Source organism: Pimephales promelas, chromosome 15 (assembly GCF_988280905.1).
Source record: "Pimephales promelas chromosome 15, fPimPro1.hap1.1, whole genome shotgun sequence".
In the NCBI taxonomy this organism is placed as follows: Eukaryota; Metazoa; Chordata; class Actinopteri; order Cypriniformes; family Leuciscidae; genus Pimephales; species Pimephales promelas.
The window spans coordinates 8,078,145-8,096,820 of NC_142783.1; the positions used below are offsets into that span (position 1 = coordinate 8,078,145).

Below are 18,676 nucleotides of genomic sequence, written 5' to 3' on the forward strand. Positions count from 1 at the left end.
GCCCTCATCCTGCTCCGCCCTGGCCACGCCCTCATCCTGCTCCGCCCTGGCCACGCCCTCATCCTGCTCTGCCCTGGCCACGCCCTCATCCTGCTCCGCCCTGGCCACGCCCTCATACTACTCCGCCCTGGAGGGCCTCCTACTCCAGACCACGCCCTCCACAGCCTCCAGGGCGCCCACCCCCCCTCCCCGTTGATGTTACGGCGTGAGGTCACGCCTACCGGGAGGGGGGAGTGATGTCACAGCCTGTCGTCTGCACCAGTCTGTCTTCGTCATCTGCACTACACTTCCCAGGATCCTCTTGTCTCCTCTCCTAAACTCACTCCCTCATCAGCCACCTGTTCCTCGTTTTGATCATCTGTTTCACCTGTTTTCACTCCATTATGTTTGATTCATCTGTGTATTTAGTTCCCTCAGTTTCCTTCAGTCTTGGTCAATCGTTGTACTTATATAGTCTGTTTTTGAGTGTATTCCAGTCTGTTCCGTTCCATTGGATGTGTCAAGTTTAAGTAAAGCGTTTGCATTGGAGTTTCTTGCTCATCTGTCTTCCTTATCCACCTGCACTTCCACCACACCCGTGACAGTAACAGACAAGCAGCATACGAAAGATTATGCCTAGGCCTAAAAAAGCACATTCAAGTAAATAATAAATAAAGAAATACAAGAGGCTCAGAACTTTCTGCCGCATAGTATATTATATTATATTACTATTATACAAGCAGTTTGGCAGTTGTTGTCTGACTAGTCGACACAACATCATCGTTTCACAAAATATTGGCCGTCCACACGAAAACGCAAGGGTGCCGTTTTCGAATTTATCCACCTTGGGACCCGGTTTCAAAAAATTGCGGTTTCACTCTCCCAAAGCGCCGGATCCGTGTGGGCGAAACGCCAATACGATAAATTTATATGTATACAGCGAAACGCGTCTTCGTGTGGACGGGGCCTAAGTCTCTGAGATCCTGACACCTTGCCCTTCTGGAGACTCCAGGTAGGTTCCAGTTCTGTAAAATTGAGGCTAAAGGGTTCCTGGTGGTTTTACGCTTAATTCTTCATCTTAATTCTCCATTCTTTTGCAGTTAAAATCTGTTTTTTTTTTCTTCTCTGTTTTTCTTTTCTTCTCTGTTTTTGTTTAAAGGGTCATGAGCTGGCTTTTTAAATTTTATTATATTGTTGTCTGAGGTCAACTTATGACGTTCACTTGGTTTTCACATTCAAAAACATCAAAATTAATAAGTAATAGGCTATGTTCCACCCAAGTTTTGAGCCTACCTGAAAAATGCTCTGTTTTTATGGTCGTCTTGCACTGAAGACTTGGAAGTAAACGCCCACTGCTGTGAGTGTATAACAGTTTTGCATATTATAATGAGTTTAACTCACCCGTAGATACACTTGGGGAAAATTGTTTTGAAACCGTCTAATGTTGTAAAATGGCAACCGGAATGATTCGATCCAGAGTCTGTGTGTTGCACAATTCCTGTCAGATCCAATATAGACAGCACAGCACAGTTCTTTACTCTTAATCGGTCTGCAAATCCAGTCTTGTTTACAAAACAATCCTCAGTGAAATGAATCGAACAGACGGACAATGTTTTACCCTCATCAGCTGGAGTGGAACGTCATTAAAAATAAAGTTTATCCATGCAGTCCTATTGGAATCCAGAGAAAGCATATGCAGCCACTGTCTTCTTCCACAACCAGGCACTGCACAATGTTTTGTATTGCTCGCTCGGTAGCTCGATCCGGTTTGTCACCACGAGGTAGGCATCTATGTTATTTGGCTATGCGTTTAATGCGCAAATCGGTGGGCGTGTTTTATCCTCTTTGACGTCATAGTTCCCCACTTTGAAAAACGAGTCGTTTGCTGAGCCTGGTGTCAATAAAAGCTTTTATTGGACTAACAAGGACGTTTTCAGTTCGGAAACTTACAGGATGTTCTTATAATATGATGACCTCTTAGATGTCAAAAGCTCAAGGTAATTTGGATTTCGCAGTTCATCGCCCCTTTAACCTCGCTGACCCAATGGGCATTTCACTCTCCAATGGTCATGACTTAACTGCAATTTCTAAGAATTGGATTATTATTGCGTCCTTCTCATGGGTATTTAATAATTTTTGACTTTTAAAATCTCATTTAAAATCTCTTTTTTGGTTCATTTTATCTGTAAAAGAAAACTTGCCTAATAATTATGCACACCTGAATATAAGGTGTTTTTTATTTCCAGCCTTCATAAACAATTATATATCACTTATAAATTATTAAACTGATGACTGATTAGTGCAATGTTCTGACATGTTATTGACTGTTGATAATTATAATTATAGGCTTATAATAGTTTATCTTTTATCTTAGTTTATAGTTTATATATAATTAATATATTAATAGTAAAATTGTTTTAATGAGGAGTAAGCTAATCTATTATCATTATTATTATTATTATTACTTTTTATATTACTATTATTATTATTATTATCTATCTTATTATTACAGTTTCTTATGGACACCAGCTAACTTTGGAAACTCTGTTATTTTCTTCAATTTAAAGGGTCATGAAACCCCTGTTCAGCACTAGTCAGTTGTTACCAGTTTTGAAAAATGTGACAAAAATTGGTGTGGTAATCTGTTGAGTGGAGGGGGAAGAAAAGAGACTGACAACAAAGCAATGGCTTCTGATTTAGACAGTTTTATTTCGCTCTAATTATTGTTTACATCAACAATACATATGGTATCATCGCATTTTTTTTTATTGCAATGTCTCGATGTATCGTTACACCATTAACACAATAAACACATTTTATACATGGTTTTGTAAGCTGACCGTAAATTACACAAATACTGTACATACATATCCCATGACAGCTATAATTTAATATAGCTATCATACTCTGCATCGAAAATTTTTATAAAGATCTTTAATAACTTTTGAGGCTTATTTTGCCATTTGATCGTTATAGGTCCGTTAAGACCGGTCAAAGACCTATGAAAAACAAGTTATGCAACATAGAAACTCTTACAATTTCTATAACCTTTTCTCTATGTATTTTTGTCATTATGCACTTACATAGAAAATGAGAAGAACTGTGTGGAGAAAAACGTGTCTACTCCCGGCATAAGCATCTACTTCGAGGCCTACCTCTACAACACAGGCACTTACAGTAGTTGTCCATGGCAGTTACTTGCATCGTCCCAGCTAGCCCTACAGAGACGGCCCTCCATGGGCGATGAGGAGGAGGAACATGACTCCCCTGTAGAGGGTCAGTCAGAGAAGGTCAAGAAACCAAAAAAGGTTTATTGCTATATCTCACCAAAGGTAAAATATTTTGTAAATAGGTTAGTGCTGCATTTGTTTGGTTAATTTTGTTTGTTAATATAGTTTTTGTTAATTTGGATACTGATGTATTATATTGTGTTGCAGCAATTTTCTGTGAAGGAGTTTTACCTGAAGATTATTCCTTGGCGCCTTTTCACTTTCCGTGTGTGCCCCGGAACTAAGGTTTAAAAAAAAAAAATTATATAAATATATATATATATATATATATATATATATATAGTATTAATTTCTTCTTTCCTGTCTCTGGCAGTTCACGTACCATGGACCAGATCCTGTTCATAAATACCTAACACTGGTGGTCGATGATGGGATTCAACCTCCAGTAGAGCTCAGCTGTAAGGACAGAAATATAATGGCTGCCACCTTTATCCGATTTCTCCACAAGAACATCGGTTAGTATGAGTGTTGGTTGTCAGTTAATACAAACAAATGTAGACATGTTGGTGTGTTTGATGTGTTAAATGTCATTTGTGCATCTTCTAGGAGGATCAGAGACTTTTCAGGATAAAGTGAACTTCTTTCAGCGGGAGCTGAGACACATTCACTCAAAGAGACCTCGCACTAAAACCTGCCTGAAAATCAGCCGTCCTTCTCTGCTTGAGTCGGTGAGTAAATCTGGTAGATCATTACTCATGGGCCGTATAAAACCGGTTTCAGAACAACATACTCACACAAACCTGCCCTATTTATTTCTTGGAATCTTTTATTTCTTTTGTGTAGTATAGACACTGTTTTTTTACGGGAATTAAAAGATATGTTAATTTCCCCCCATTTTTAGTCTCTGAAGGCCACACGGAACTTTTCTGTGTCTGATTGGAGTAAGAACTTTGAAGTTGTGTTCCAGGATGAGGAAGGTTGGTTAACTGTTTGGTGTTATTAGAAACACAGTGTTATCAAACAGTCTGAATAAACATAAATCCTATTTAAAGGTTAATTTGTTCTGTTTGTGTTTGGCTGTTTATTAGCTCTGGACTGGGGAGGGCCAAGGCGTGAGTGGTTTGAGCTTATCTGTAAGGCTCTGTTTGATACCAATAATCAGCTTTTCACACGCTTCAGTGACAACAACCAAGGGTTGGTAAGTCAGTATCTACCTCTGATTAGTTTTCTGTGAAAAAAAAAATGTATTCTCATTTCTCTATGTTCTGTAAAGATTATTTAAAGAGTTCTGGTATAGGAGAAAGTAATTGTAAAGGATAAATTACACCCATCACCTTTAGTGAACTGCAGTAATATAGACATTCACTTATGAATATTGTGAGCTGAAATCTGATGAGTTTTTTTTTTTTTGTGTGTGTTTTTGGGCAGGTCCACCCAAACACTGAGCGTCCCCCTCACCTGAGGGTGAAGATGTATGAGTTTGCAGGGCGAGTGGTGGGGAAATGTCTATATGAATCAGCTTTAGGTGGGGCCTACAAGCAGCTAGTACGAGCCCGATTCACCCGCTCCTTCTTGGCTCAGATTATTGGATTACGAATGAACTACAAGGTGACAGTTGATTCTTAGCCTTCTAATAAATGTATATTTTAACCTGTACTGATACATTCCTCATTTACAATTGAATACCATTTTAAGTGTAGTCATGTGCCCTCTGTTTGGGAGCAAATTTTGGAAATCATACCGGCAAACTTGTCTACTTTTGGCAAAATTCACTGTTCTGAAAAACACTTCATAAAAGTTTTGATGCCATTTTCTTTTCACCTATACCTCTGTAAAGTAGTGTTGCTGCTGTATTTCTGCTTTTCCATAAGCACTTTTCATTCAGCCTGGCTGCTGTTGACAGCCAATGTCAAAACCAACCACATGACAGTTTAATGTAATGTTAACCCATAAAGCAAAGTACTTTCTTAAGATTGATCATTAATCTGCTATGTCATGTTTATGACATATTTATGACAGGTTGTGTTGTTTTAGTAATGTCAAGTTGTCGTGACAAAGGCAGTGACAGGTTATGATGTTTTGGTTTATGTCAAGTTGTCATAACAAAGACTTCTCAAACTATGTCATATTTGCATTAAACAACATGTCATAATAAAACGAAGGACACTTAATGACAGTTATCATAAACATGCATAAAACCTAATTTATATTCATGACGTGTCATGTCATAATTATGAAGGTGTCATGTCAGTCTTATACAAACCCCTTCAAGTAAAGTGTTACCGACTGGGATCTGAGTTTTATCGTTTAAAACATTTAGTTTTTGTCAAAAATTATATTACCTGAACTGTAAAAATGAACCGTAAATTCTGTTTTTATGGTTATTTTACAGCTTAGAATGTTACTATTAGTGGTTTCAAATAATGTTGCTAACGAAATGACATGTAGTTCTATTCTAATATCAGAATTTTTCTGATTCTAAGAAATCCCCCCCACACACACAAACACGCACAATATCTTTTTCATTGGTCCAGAGTTTGCAGGTAAATACATCACTTACTCTCCTTTGATTAATTCATATGAATGTTTGTTACATTTTTGTTGTTCTTTTCTCTGCCAGTACTTTGAAACAGATGATGAGGAATTTTACAAAACTAAAGTCTGCTTCATTCTGAACAATGATGTCAGTGAAATGGACCTTGTGTTTGCAGAGGAAAAATATAGCAAGTCGGGACACCTGGAAAAGGTAATCCTCATTAATTCAATTAAATGAAAAATAAAATCTGTTCCATTTAAATTTTGATTCCAAATATAATACAGTTCAATGCATGTATGCATGGAAGTGCTCTTAAGGCAGAAATGTCCAATCCTGTACCTGGAGCGCCAATGTCCTGCAGAGTTTAGCTCCAGCTAACTCAAGGCGCTTTCACACTGGGCTCGTTTGCTGTGGTCTGAGCCCTGGCATGATTTGTTCCCAGCGTGCCCCGCGGCGTTGCTCTGGTTTCACACTCAACTTGATTCTATCGGACCCTGGTGCATTTGTATGCATCTTACATTATCGCAAGCGTGCACGGCACATGATAGAAACAGAACGCGGGTCGCGGGTATACGCAGGTGAGTAAACGACACCGGTTTACTGTGTGTGTGTTGCATAAGGTGGCCTGCTGCTGCTTGCAAACGGACTCTTTTGAGGAGACAGTGGATTTCCAAATGTGTTGTTTGAATACATCATAATCAGATAAAACACTTGTGCAGGTCACTTTATTTTCTGAACAAGTGTGCACCCTAGTCCATGTTGCTTTCACATTCACATTCACGCGAACCGCAACACGGTTCGGGAGCAACCGAACACCTCCAGGTAGTCTTGTGTTCGGTACCCCAGAGCACACCCGGGTCCTTATGACAGCTTTCACATTAGCAATTTTTCATGTGAACCGTGCCCCGCTGTGAGCTAAACTTCCAGTGTGAAAGCACCCTCAAACACATCTGCCTGGATGTTTCTAGTTAGTCTGAAGACCTCGATTAGCTGATTCAGTTGTATTTAATTAGGTTTGGAGCTAAACTCTAGGGCAATGGCCTTCCAGAAGCAAGCTATGACATCCTTATTAGTTGAAGATACAGGTGAATGTTAGTTGTGTACCTTCACTGAGAGTAATAATGTTACAGGTAGTGGAATTGATATCTGGTGGTGCTCAAATTGCTGTGACCAATGAGAATAAAATTCACTACTTAAACCTGTTGGCCCAGTACAGACTAGCCAGTCAGGTGCGAGATGAAGTAGAGCACTTCCTCAAAGGTAAGAGTCCATGATCAGACTCTTAAATTCAGTGTCTTTATGAGAAAACAATCTCAAATGAACTAAATTACCTCTTCTTTTTAGGTTTGAATGAACTGGTCCCTGAAAACCTTCTGGCCATATTTGATGAGAATGAATTGGAGGTGGGAACAATAGTTAATATTGCTGTTTTTCTTTATCTAAGTACAGTTCAGTTGACATACTCAAAGCGACAAAACTAGGGACAACTTGAACAAACCTTATCTAGTTTCCAAGACTCACCAGTATTGCCTCATGAGCATGAGGTCTTGCTTACCCTCCTGTTTAGTGAGTGACAGAGAGGAGCAGTTAATGATGTTATCTGTCAATGAAAAAAAAAGTTTTTCTTTTGCACTATTATTGTTTGATTTATTTGTCTGTGGAGATTTTGTCTCTATTATAAATCAGGGCCTGTATTCATAAAGATTCTAAGAATCCTCTCAGAAATCTCTTAATTTAGTTTAAAAACTTTTACGTAGGAGTTTAGCTTAAGAGCGATTCGGGACCGATCTGAGAGCAACTCTGAGAAAGGAAAAGACAAAAACTTTCATCTTAGTGAGGAGGCGAGGCTGACCTTGTTGCGATGTATGACACAATATGTGATTGGTTGGTTGTCCAAGAAGGGAACTATAGGGTCTATTCTAGGCCATCACTTTGAAATTACATGCAAAATTGTTCCTATTTTACCATTTTCTCTCTCTCTCTCTCTCTCTCTCTCTTTCATACACACACATATAAATGTGTATATAAATCCTTTTTTTATTATTTACCATGCTGTTAATTTCCTATAAGGTATTTGATTGGCTTATATGATAAAAATTGTTCTACTCTTTCCAATTGCACTGATTGCTGGCATGTCTGTTTAAGTGGTGGTTTGAATGTTGGTAATGTAACAAACATGGGATCAAAACCAAGAAGGAAAAGCCCGACTGGACAGAAGAACTAGGCCATCCTTAAAGGAAAATTCGGGCTGGGTGTCAAATCTGTCAATCTATATCGTCTTATTAACTCACTGTCGTCCATTGTCTGCAACACGTCTTCTCCCTCGTCATCTTTCTGCCATTTCTCCTCTGCTAAAGAAACTCTTAAGCCTCTTAAAAGTCCTCGTCAGTACTCCTAACAAGTTTGAACTTAAGACCTCTTTTAAGGGTTAAGATACTCTCTGAATTACTTTTTTCTTTACTATGATTTTTTATTTATTTTAAGAGTAAAGGCCCACATTTCTAAGAATTTTCTTAGAATTTTGTCACTAGGAGTGACTCTTTGCACTGGATTCTTTATGAATATGGGCCCAGGAATTTAGTCAAGAGTAGTGTTTGTTGATTTAATATGTTGTCTTAATAGGCTGTATTTCAGTCACTATTTCATAATCATCACATCGTCTCCAGCAGAAATATATATAAATGAGAATAGTTTAATTGGTAATTCGACTTTATTGAAATAGCCAGAATGCGAATATGACACTATTATGTAATGAATATTGCTTTTCAAGCAGGCTTTAGTTACTTTCCACTGAAAGTAGTTGGCAAAAGTGATTGTCAAAAATGTAGCTATGTATGAAGTTTAGCAAGTTACAGAAGTCAAACCAAGCAGCTTTTGTTGGTGAATGAGGCTAATCTTGACCAACTTGAACACAAGCTAATTCTGCTCAGAAAAAAATATCGCCCTCACTTTAAAATCTTGATCAGACACATTCCTATTTACAGTAAATGACTGGATTTCACCAAGTACTGGTAAATGTGACAGAAACTTTAACAATGATTCGAACCATTTAAAGTTTTTTTTTTTTACAGACTCCCCATGTGAAGTCTCCTCATGTGAAATTTAAATGTTTGACTGTTTGGTTCTCTTCTCAGTTGTTGATGTGTGGTACAGGAGATATTAACGTACAGGACTTTAAAGCTCACGCTGTTATTGTTGGAGGGTCATGGCACTTCAGAGAAAAGGTGAGTGATTTAACATATTTAAAGATTAATGTATTTCATTAGTTTTTCAAGGTGTGTAGCTAGCATGGGTTTTACATACGGATTAACAATAAAACCACTGACAGGTGAAGTGAATAATATGGATTGTATCATTACAATGGCATCTTTCAAGGGGTAGGATATTTTAGGCATCAAGTAAATGGTTAATTTTTGAATTCCATGTGTTGGAAGCAGAGAAAATGGGCGAGCATATTGATATTGATGGCTATTTAGTGAGTCAAATAGTGAGTCAGATCATGCCAAAACAGCAAGTTTTGTGGAGTGTTCCCAGCTTGCAGTGGTTAGTACCTACAAAAATTGGTTGGATAACCCGGGAAACCAGTGTAGGGGTCATGGGCACCCAAGGCTTATGGCTGAGAAACTTAATTCTGCCCACAATAGAAGGTGTCTGAACAGACAGTACATCAAAGTTTGCTGCATATGGGGCTGCATAGCACCAAAACTGGTCAGAGAGGTGGAGACAGTGTTATGCTCTGGGCAATGTTCTGCAGGGGACTTGTTCAGGGATAGTTTGAAGAACATGATAAAGACTTTTTTATGGTGTTGTCTTGGTGTCCAAATTCTACATGCTGGACCAACAAATTTGATTCATGGAGGCCCCACTTCCCAACTTGCAGGACTTAAAGGATCTGCTGCTAATGTGCTGGTGCCAGATACCACAGGACACATTCAGAGGTCTTATGGAGTCCATTATACTGCTCTTCGACCCTGACAGTGTTCTGACAAACACCTCAGAAAATGCAAAGTTAGAATGCTCATGCTCAGTGCTGTCACATGCTATTCAGTCCATATACTTGTTTACATTAGTTAATCTTAAGGACACACATTTCATGTATCCAGAAATTTTGTTAGCCCTGCGGTAGGGGTGGGCAATATGAGCAAAATTCATCACAATATTTTTCTCTGTCTGGACGAGATCGATATTATATCAAAAAAGTCTTCCGGTTTGGCGCTGCTCTGTGGCTGCCTCGCTGCTTTCACGTTAGGCATTTGTTTTGTTTGTCTGTCTGTTTGCCACAACATCGATCTTGTTTTATGGTATGTGATTGGACTGCTTGTTATGATTTTAAATACATACTTTGCTCAACTTCGACAATGCTGCTGGCGGCGGCAAACCCTGTGAAATACGATACAGCAGAGAATTCCTATTGCTGCTCCGCAATCACATCCCCCCGGACTATTTAACTACTGTGGACTTGATACCGAACTGTCTCAAATCCAATCCTAAGGAAGGGAATAATCGGTCGAAACGTAAACGTGGCCGTAAGAGTGGTATTCGACTTCGACTGAAGAGGATGAAAAACAAACTCCCTTTACCTACTACACTGCTTATCAACGCGCAATCACTGAGAGCGAAGACAGAGGAGTTATCGGCTAACACCCGCTTCCTGTACGAGTATAGGAGCGCGTGTGTCTTGGCAATCACTGAGACTTGGCTGGATAGTAACATCGCGTCCAGTGAGGTGGAACCTTCAGGTTTCTCGGCGTTTAGGACCGACCGAGACCCCAACATCACCGGGAAGGCTCGCGGAGGCGGAGTCTGTTTTCCTCATCAGGGACGAGTGGTGCCGGGCAGTTACGGTGAGAGAGAAACTTTGTACTCCTGACATCGAGTTGCTGTGTGTTTCTCTGCGACCCTTCTATCTGCCAAGGGAGTTTCCTCAAATTTTCCTTACAGTGGTATATATACACCCAAAGGCAAATGTCAACAAAGCATCAGAGATTCTTTTTAACCTCTCACAGAATCTGGAGTCACTTTCACCTGATGCTCCTAAGTTCATCCTGGGAGATTTTAATAACTGTTCCCTTAAAAAACATCTATGCACATACTATCAGTATGTTAAGTGTTTTACTAGGAAAAATAAGTCTTTAGACATGTGTTATGGAACCGTCAAAGACGCCTACACAGCATCCCAGCTACCACCACTAGGGGCGTCTGATCACACTGTGGTTCATCTTCGGCCTGTCTATAAGAGGCTACTGGAGAGGGAGAAGCCTCAAAAAAGGTCTGTCAAAGTGTGGAACAATGACAGCATTATGGCTCTGCAGGGGTGTTTTGACTGTACAGCATGGGATGTCTTTAAGAGCCCTGATATTAATGATCATGTTGTAGCAGTGTCTGATTATATTAACTTTTGTGTAGATTCTGTGATACCTACTAAGTCTTTTAAAGTATTTCCTAATGACAAGCCATGGGTGTCAAACAAACTAAAGAATCTTATAATTCAAAAGAAAAAAGCTTTTAGAAATCAGGATGAAACAGCGAGAAGGGACTCACAGAGGCAGATTAAACGACAAATACAGCTGGATAATTATAGCTATAAACAAAAGATAGAGGCCACTCTGGCATCTGGTAATCCTAGAGAGGCATGGCAAGGAATTAAAATTATGACCAATGTTCCACACAAGGGCAGGGGAAATTCTCCACTGGTTTTGCAGAGTGATGAACCTGATCTGGCAAACCAGCTAAATACATTCTTTTGTCGTTTCGAGAGGGGAAATAGTATGGAAGCAACCACTGGGTTACCCCTTCCACTCCCTCGTCTCCCTCTCTCATCTAACTTCACCATCAAGGAATCAGAAGTCCTTCAGCTTTTTAGGAAATGTAATTCTCGGAAAAGCTCAGGACCAGACAACATATGTGGAAGGGTCATAAAACATTGTGCTGAACAGCTAGCACCAGTGTTCACTGACCTTTTTAGATCTTCTTTTAACCTTCACAAGGTCCCAACACTATGGAAAACATCCATAATTATACCAGTGCCAAAAACTCAGCGACCCACTGGACCAAATGACTATCGACCAATTGCACTAACGTCGCTGGTCATGAAGTGCTTCGAGCAGTTAGTAAAGAGGTACATTGTATCTGAAACTCTGCATCTCTTGGACCCCTTGCAATTCGCCTATCAGGCCTCCAGGGGAGTTGAAGATGCCATTGGGACACTATTGCACTTATTGCACACTCACCTTGAGAAACCAAAGACCCACGCTAAGATTTTATTTGTGGACTTTTCCTCGGCCTTTAATACTATCCAGCCCAGTATTTTGGCGGATAGACTGGCCTCAGAATTTTCACTTGAACCTGGCTTGATTTTTTGGATTGTTGATTTTCTTAGTTGTAGAATCCAGCAGGTCAGGACAGGAACTTCTCTCTCGGTCAAGATGTCTACTTGCACAGGCTCTCCTCAGGGATGTGTTTTATCTCCTTTATTGTTTATTTTATATACGAATTCTTGTACCAGCACTTTACCAAACAGGCACCTTATTAAGTATGCAGACGATACTGCTTTGTTGAGTCTACTGTATGATGATGAGGAGGATCATGGGCCAGTTCTTGACTATTTCTTAAATTGGTGTGAAAAGTCAAGCCTCCTTCTAAACACCACAAAAACAAAAGAAATGTCCATTGATTTTAGAATGACACAATCATCAAATTTAACTTTTATTAACGGGGAGGCTATACAATCGGTTACAAATTATAAATATCTTGGCATAGTGATTGACCATAAGCTTAAATGGGATCTGTGGTCTGACCTCATCAGTACTAAGACTCAACAAAGAATGTACTTTTTAAAGAAATTGTCATCTTTTAATGTTCACAACAAAATGCTTCAGATGTTTTATTCTTCTTTTATTGAAAGTGTGTTGGCCTTCTGCATCATCTGCTGGTTTGGAAATGCTACTGAGGCACAGAAGAAGTCTGTAAGGAAAACAGTAACACTGGCCAGTAAACTATTAGGGATCACGTTACCAAGTGTGGAATGCATTTACAGGGAAAGAGTAATGAACAAGGCAAAAACCATTGTGGGGGATACTCAGCTGGTCTGGTATTGCTTAAATCAAATAGGTAGTTAATAAGTGTAGGGTATGTGGAATTATGGGCTAAGTGTAGTAGTATGTGTCTTTGTATTTTTTCTTTTATTTATTTATTTTTGTGTGTGTGTATGATGTATGTCGTATGTATGTTGAAATGCCTACTTGATTGCTATGCAAACAAATTTCCTCACGAGGACAAATAAATGTACTTACTTACTTACTTACTATATTGCGATATGATAAAAAAAAATGGAATCACATTTTAGTTCACTGGGTTGAATTACAGGCAAAATATGTATTTCAACAATATATAACTAGAAAAAGTGAGGGATTTCACTGGACATCAAAAAGTGCAAAAGTGCAACATGAAGTAGGCCTGAATGCACTTGTAATGTCTTTCCACTTTTTGATCGTCTTGTCATAACAAGTAAAGAACAAATGAAGAATTGCACCCGGGATTATCTGTTACACGCATTTGGGTGCATTCCTCATATTTGCGGACATGCATGCTTTTTAAATGATTAAAGAGTTGGTGTTTCCACCTTTGGCTGCAACAACACAGTGACACAACTTGCGTAATTTTGTTCGTTGGTCGATGTCTGTAGCCTGGCAAGCCAGACCTATCAAGATGATAGGTTTGGGAACTCACAATTGGCATACCTCAATCCGAGGGGCGGGATAAAAGGTTGTCTTTCAATATCCCTCTGCACGCAATAGGATAGCGCCACAATCAACCAGAGCAACGAACGGCTGTGGATGAGTGAGTCCAATGCGTTTTCCCTCCAGCGGAGCAAGTTGATATATTAAACTTTTGCCATATCCTGTCGAATCGAAAGACCGCTGTTCGCCAGCTGCATCTTGTTTGTTTTCAAGTATCAGGGAAATCACATATGGAAATCACGGTGCAGTCACAACTCTGCCGTCATTGTGTTAACCCGCCCACCAACTCTATACACGATGTGATTGGCTGGACCAGAGTTTAGTTTTTCCGCTTCAAAAGCCAACGGAGAGTTGCTAGACCACACTTTGTGGCAAAATAATTTTTGCTGCCACTAGGGTGCGTCTAGATTTCTAGGCTACGATGTCGGATATTTTGAACCCAAACCAGTTCATTTTAACCAATTCTTCATAGTGCTCTTCAACATGACTTTCTGTGTGTTTTCACCAAGCGGCAACATTCCAATCTAAAAGATGAAGCCTACCCGGAAGTGCGAAAAACTGCAATATATCTCAAATCCGCTAGAGGCCGGTCCCAAAAGGGTTGGCATGGGGTACATTCCATAAGATCATCTTTCAATGCAAATCAAACCGGCTAACTGAAGTAAAACCATGCCAATCTCTAGGTGTGGTGGAAGGTGTGTGATGATGTGGGGATATTTTAATTCCAAAGGCCAAGAGAACTTTATCAGGATGCATATTATCCTGGATCCATGAAATAACTGGCTTTTAAAAATAAAAATCTGCCTGACTCTATGGGAATTTAACATAGGGGTGCCATGACTTATGCACCCTGTATTTTAAGGAAAAACATTTATTTATTTATGATACATTCATTCACAAAGAAAATTGGTGTCCTTAAAGGTTGGAGTTTTCCTCATTTTTCTAATTAAGGCAATAAGATCAATATCCAAAAGATGATTTTTTTATTCCTCTTTTTAGGGCAACTTTAGCATGGGTGCCAACACTTATTCACACCACTATATATATATATATATATATATATATATATATATATATACACTAGGGGTGGCACGGTACATGAAAAAACACCCGAACCGTTCGGTTCGCTTGTCTCGGTTCGGAGCGCGTGTGCGTCTCACGGTTCGACGCATGCGCAATGTAACCTCGTGCCCGTGTGTGACGTGTGTTTTCATTTCGCGCGACATAAACTTGTTCGACTTGGACCGGCGCTGCACAGAGCGATCGGTGAATAACATCAGTCTAGCGCGAGTCGGCTCCATATGCATTCATCACTTTCGCGGTATTTGATGTCATTACGGATCGCTCTGTGCAGCGCCGGTTCAAGTTAATAAACAAGCCAGTAAAAGTGGAGTATGGAGCGCTGCAGGTCACGGCACGCGGAGAAATGGCAAGTGGGAGAGATGAGGGAGTTGGAGGATGCGCCAGCGTCGTATAAGTCTATGGTATAAGTCCGGTGTGTGGGAACATTTTGGATTTCATGTTATGATATTTTAATATAACGCTACAGTGGCACTTTGTGTATAGATAAGAGCTTCAGTAGTACGTTTCCAAACCCTGCACTTTAATTTTAAGTGGAAAAAAGTACCCTCACATTTTGGGAATAGAAGCATTGTTGATACTGTTTTTGTGTTGAGGTTGAACTTAAATTTCACTTTATGTTTATGGCCTTTGCTATTGCTATAGCTTAATTATCTATAGGCAATGAGGTTTCATGTATATTGACATTTAAAAGACAGTGTTTTAAGAGTTCCTCTCTTTTTCTTTTAAAAGATAGAATTTTGGTAAGAGCTACAAAAGTTAGCAGTTGATACATGAAAGTTAATTTCTTTGTGTAAATAAGATTTATGTGATAAAAATGCACAAGTTCTTGTAGAGATAGTGATACACATTCTCATTTTTTTTGCCAAATAAACAAAAAGCATGTCAATTTCTTCTCTCTTGCTGTATCTAAATCTCACCTAGCTTTCCTCTGATAGTCCCAAAATGTGCTTAAAGTCAAAGAGTCAAATTCAGTTTGTGCATGATTGCATGAATATAATATATATTTTTTTAATACTGTATCCTAAAGTGTGGATAATTAAGCTATATATCACATGCTGAAGTACATTTCTGGAGTGTTAAAGATTAAAAGAAAAAATAACAAGAACCGTACAGAACCGAAAACCGTGACCCTAAAACCGTGATACAAACCGAACCGTGGGTTTTGTGAACCGTGCCACCCCTAATATACACATATAACTTGTTGCCCAGATGAAATCCTTGTACAGATTGTGTAAGCTCCAACCCTAGGTAGTGAGGTTGTGGGAAAGATATGGTCAGGCCACCGTAGATCTGTTTGTATTGCACAAAAGGATGATTGTCCTCTGTTCTTCTCTATCTGGTGAGGGGGAATACACCTATGGGTGTGGATGTAATGGCAGACCCTTGGCCAGACACACTGTGTTGTGTTTCCTCTCCTCAGTCTGATTGAGCTAACTTAAAAAAGAGTACGAGAGTTTGGTTACTCAGTCATAGTGATTGTGCAGAAGTGACCAGTGAAATTGTAGTTGGTGGAGACAATCTAGCTATAAAATTAGCCCTTGTCTTCCCTGTGGTGCAAGGATCTTCTCTCATCGACACAAGGGAAGACTTTTCCTTGTCATTCAGATCAGCTCAGGACCTTACCCATGAGAGGTGGGGAGTATTTGAGCAGTATGTGCACAGACCCCTTTTTATGTTCGGTGCCAGACATACAAGCTGTGTCCCAATGTGAAGGCTGCATCCTCCGAAGGCCGTATTTGAAGGACGCTTGGCCGTATTTGAAGGCCGATTGCGTCACTGCCGCGAGACGAAGGACGTCCCAATTCAAAGGCTGCATCCGCGAAGGCCGTATTTGAAGGCCGATTGCGTCATCGTGGTGGGATGAAGGCTGTCCCAATTCAGTTATGCATCCTCCGAAGGCCATATTCGAAGGCCGTTTTTTTTGCGTCATTGCAGTGTGACGAAGGCTTCCCTGATTCAAAATCGACACCAAATGCACCCTTCGTTTCCCTGTGAAAGGAAGGATACATAAATGGACACTTTATGGCCTATCCTACCCCATAAATCATTGCGCGGGTGTCGACAGCATTTTTATTTTTAAAAAAGGGCAGCCGAGAGTTTGGTGGTGGACGGCAAATTCACATTTAAATGTAAAAGTATTATGTTTTCATTTACTCAAATAGCCAGGGAAACCAGTGTTAACAGCCAAAAGTTTGGTGAAAACGCCATTATAGCCTTGTATTGTAGCCTATTTCTTGTAAATTGTATTTATTATTTCATGCAATTTTAAATGTGTACGCAAAAGAGAATTCATGGCTCTGGATATTTGTTTATTTTTGTAAGGGTCTCTGAGTGTTTGCAAGGTTGATACATTTAAACTATAATACTTTTCTGTAGTTTAATGTAAAATGTGTAGTGTTGCTGTCCTGTGAGGGAAAAAGTAGGTTAAAATATCGGCCTCTACCAAATGGTTGAGATGTCACTTAATGGTAATAAATGGTACCGGAATTCATACACATACTTTGCCATACTTTTTCATTGCCCATCATAATTTATGATCAAAACCTTTTCTGGAGGTTTTGACAAAACACATTGTCAGAAAGGTCTGAGTCTCAAGGTTCCATATTTTGTAACAGAAGTGATATCTGGACAGAAATGTATTAATTTGGTACAGCAGAATTCATACAATTCAATTCAATGGAATTTGTCATTTTTGGTATTACGCCTAAACAAAATCTCATGAGAACTTCAATTTTTGTGATGTCAACTCCACAATTTGGAACACAACTTGGTTAGATATATGGCTTTGATTTTATAGTAATTTTATTGGTGCCAGACGGGTCTGAGTATTTTTCAATCTGCTCAGTTACTGGGATTTTCACGCACAACCATTTTCTAGGATTTAGAAAGAATGGTGTGAAAAGGGAAAAACATCTAGTATGTGGCAGTCCTGTGTGCGAAAATACCTTGTTGATGCTAGAGGTCAGAGGAGAATGGGCCGACTGATTCAAGCTGATAGAAGAGCAACTTTGACTGAAATGCTGCAATGCGTTTGTGAAGCCACAACACGCACAACCTTGAGGCTGATGGGCTACAACATCAGAAGACCCCACTTGGTACCCCTTATCTCCACTAAAAATAGGGAAAAAGAGGCTACAATTTGCAAGAGCTCACCAAAATTGGACAGTTGAAGACTGGAAAAATGTTGCCTGGTCTGATTTCTGTCTCGATTTCTGTTGAGACATTCAGATGGTAGAGTCAGAATTCTGCGCAAACAGAATGAGAACATGAATCCATCATGCGTTGTTACCACTGTGCAGGCTGGTGGTGTAAGGGTGTGGGGGATGTTTTCTTGGCACACTTTAGGCCCCTTAGATGCTTAATGGCATCGTGCCATTAAATGCCATGGCCTACCTGAGCATTGTTTCTGACCATGTCCATCCCTTTATGGCCGCCATGTACCCATCCTCTGATGGCTACTTCCAGCAGGATTATGCATCATGCCACAAAGCTTGAATCATTTTAAATTGGTTTCTTGAACATGAAAATGAGTTCACTGTACTAAAATGGCCCCCACAGTCACCAAATCTCAACCCAATAAAGCATCTTTGGGATGTGGTGGAACGGGAGCTTCGTACCCTGGATTTGCATCCCACAAATCTCCATCAACTACAAAATGCTATCCTATCAATATGGGCCAACATTTCTAAAGAATGCTTTCAGCACCTTGTTAAATCAATGCCACATAGAATAGAGACAGTTCTGAATGTGTTTAGCCCGGAACACACCAAGAAGACGCCAACGAACTAGCGCTGATGAAAGCCAACTGTGTTGTCGCCTCTCGTCCCCTCTCGTCGAGGTAAAAATCTGCACTTGAACACACCAAGAGAACTACAGGCGACCGTCAGCTAAAATGTGCCTGCGTATAATGAGCCAACTGTCTATTTCTGCAGATATATTATTCGTCATTAGTCTATATTCGTCATTCAAAAAGGAAAACCAACGCTGCAGCTGCAGATACGTAATGTAAACAAAGCAGCGCGTGCTTACCTTTTTGAATATCAATCCTGCTAAACACTTTCTTTATTCTACTCCACTCATGTTAATATTGAAATATTCGCCAAGGAACA

General features: G+C 39.7%; 1 protein-coding gene across 11 annotated transcripts in view; it reads left to right on the forward strand.

The window, feature by feature from the left end:
* arel1 (apoptosis resistant E3 ubiquitin protein ligase 1) overlaps nucleotides 1-18,676 on the forward strand; it is a 129,530-nt gene that overhangs the window by 92,657 nt on the left and 18,197 nt on the right. For all 11 annotated transcript variants that reach the window (XM_089120077.1, XM_089120080.1, XM_089120076.1 and 8 more), the window contains 11 exons: nucleotides 3,067-3,311; nucleotides 3,417-3,494; nucleotides 3,583-3,724; nucleotides 3,816-3,937; nucleotides 4,111-4,186; nucleotides 4,298-4,407; nucleotides 4,638-4,817; nucleotides 5,830-5,955; nucleotides 6,876-7,005; nucleotides 7,090-7,148; nucleotides 8,880-8,969. In XM_089120077.1, the coding sequence (XP_088976203.1) occupies nucleotides 3,067-3,311; nucleotides 3,417-3,494; nucleotides 3,583-3,724; nucleotides 3,816-3,937; nucleotides 4,111-4,186; nucleotides 4,298-4,407; nucleotides 4,638-4,817; nucleotides 5,830-5,955; nucleotides 6,876-7,005; nucleotides 7,090-7,148; nucleotides 8,880-8,969 (1,358 nt within the window). The remainder of the gene's footprint in view (nucleotides 1-3,066; nucleotides 3,312-3,416; nucleotides 3,495-3,582; nucleotides 3,725-3,815; nucleotides 3,938-4,110; nucleotides 4,187-4,297; nucleotides 4,408-4,637; nucleotides 4,818-5,829; nucleotides 5,956-6,875; nucleotides 7,006-7,089; nucleotides 7,149-8,879; nucleotides 8,970-18,676) is intronic.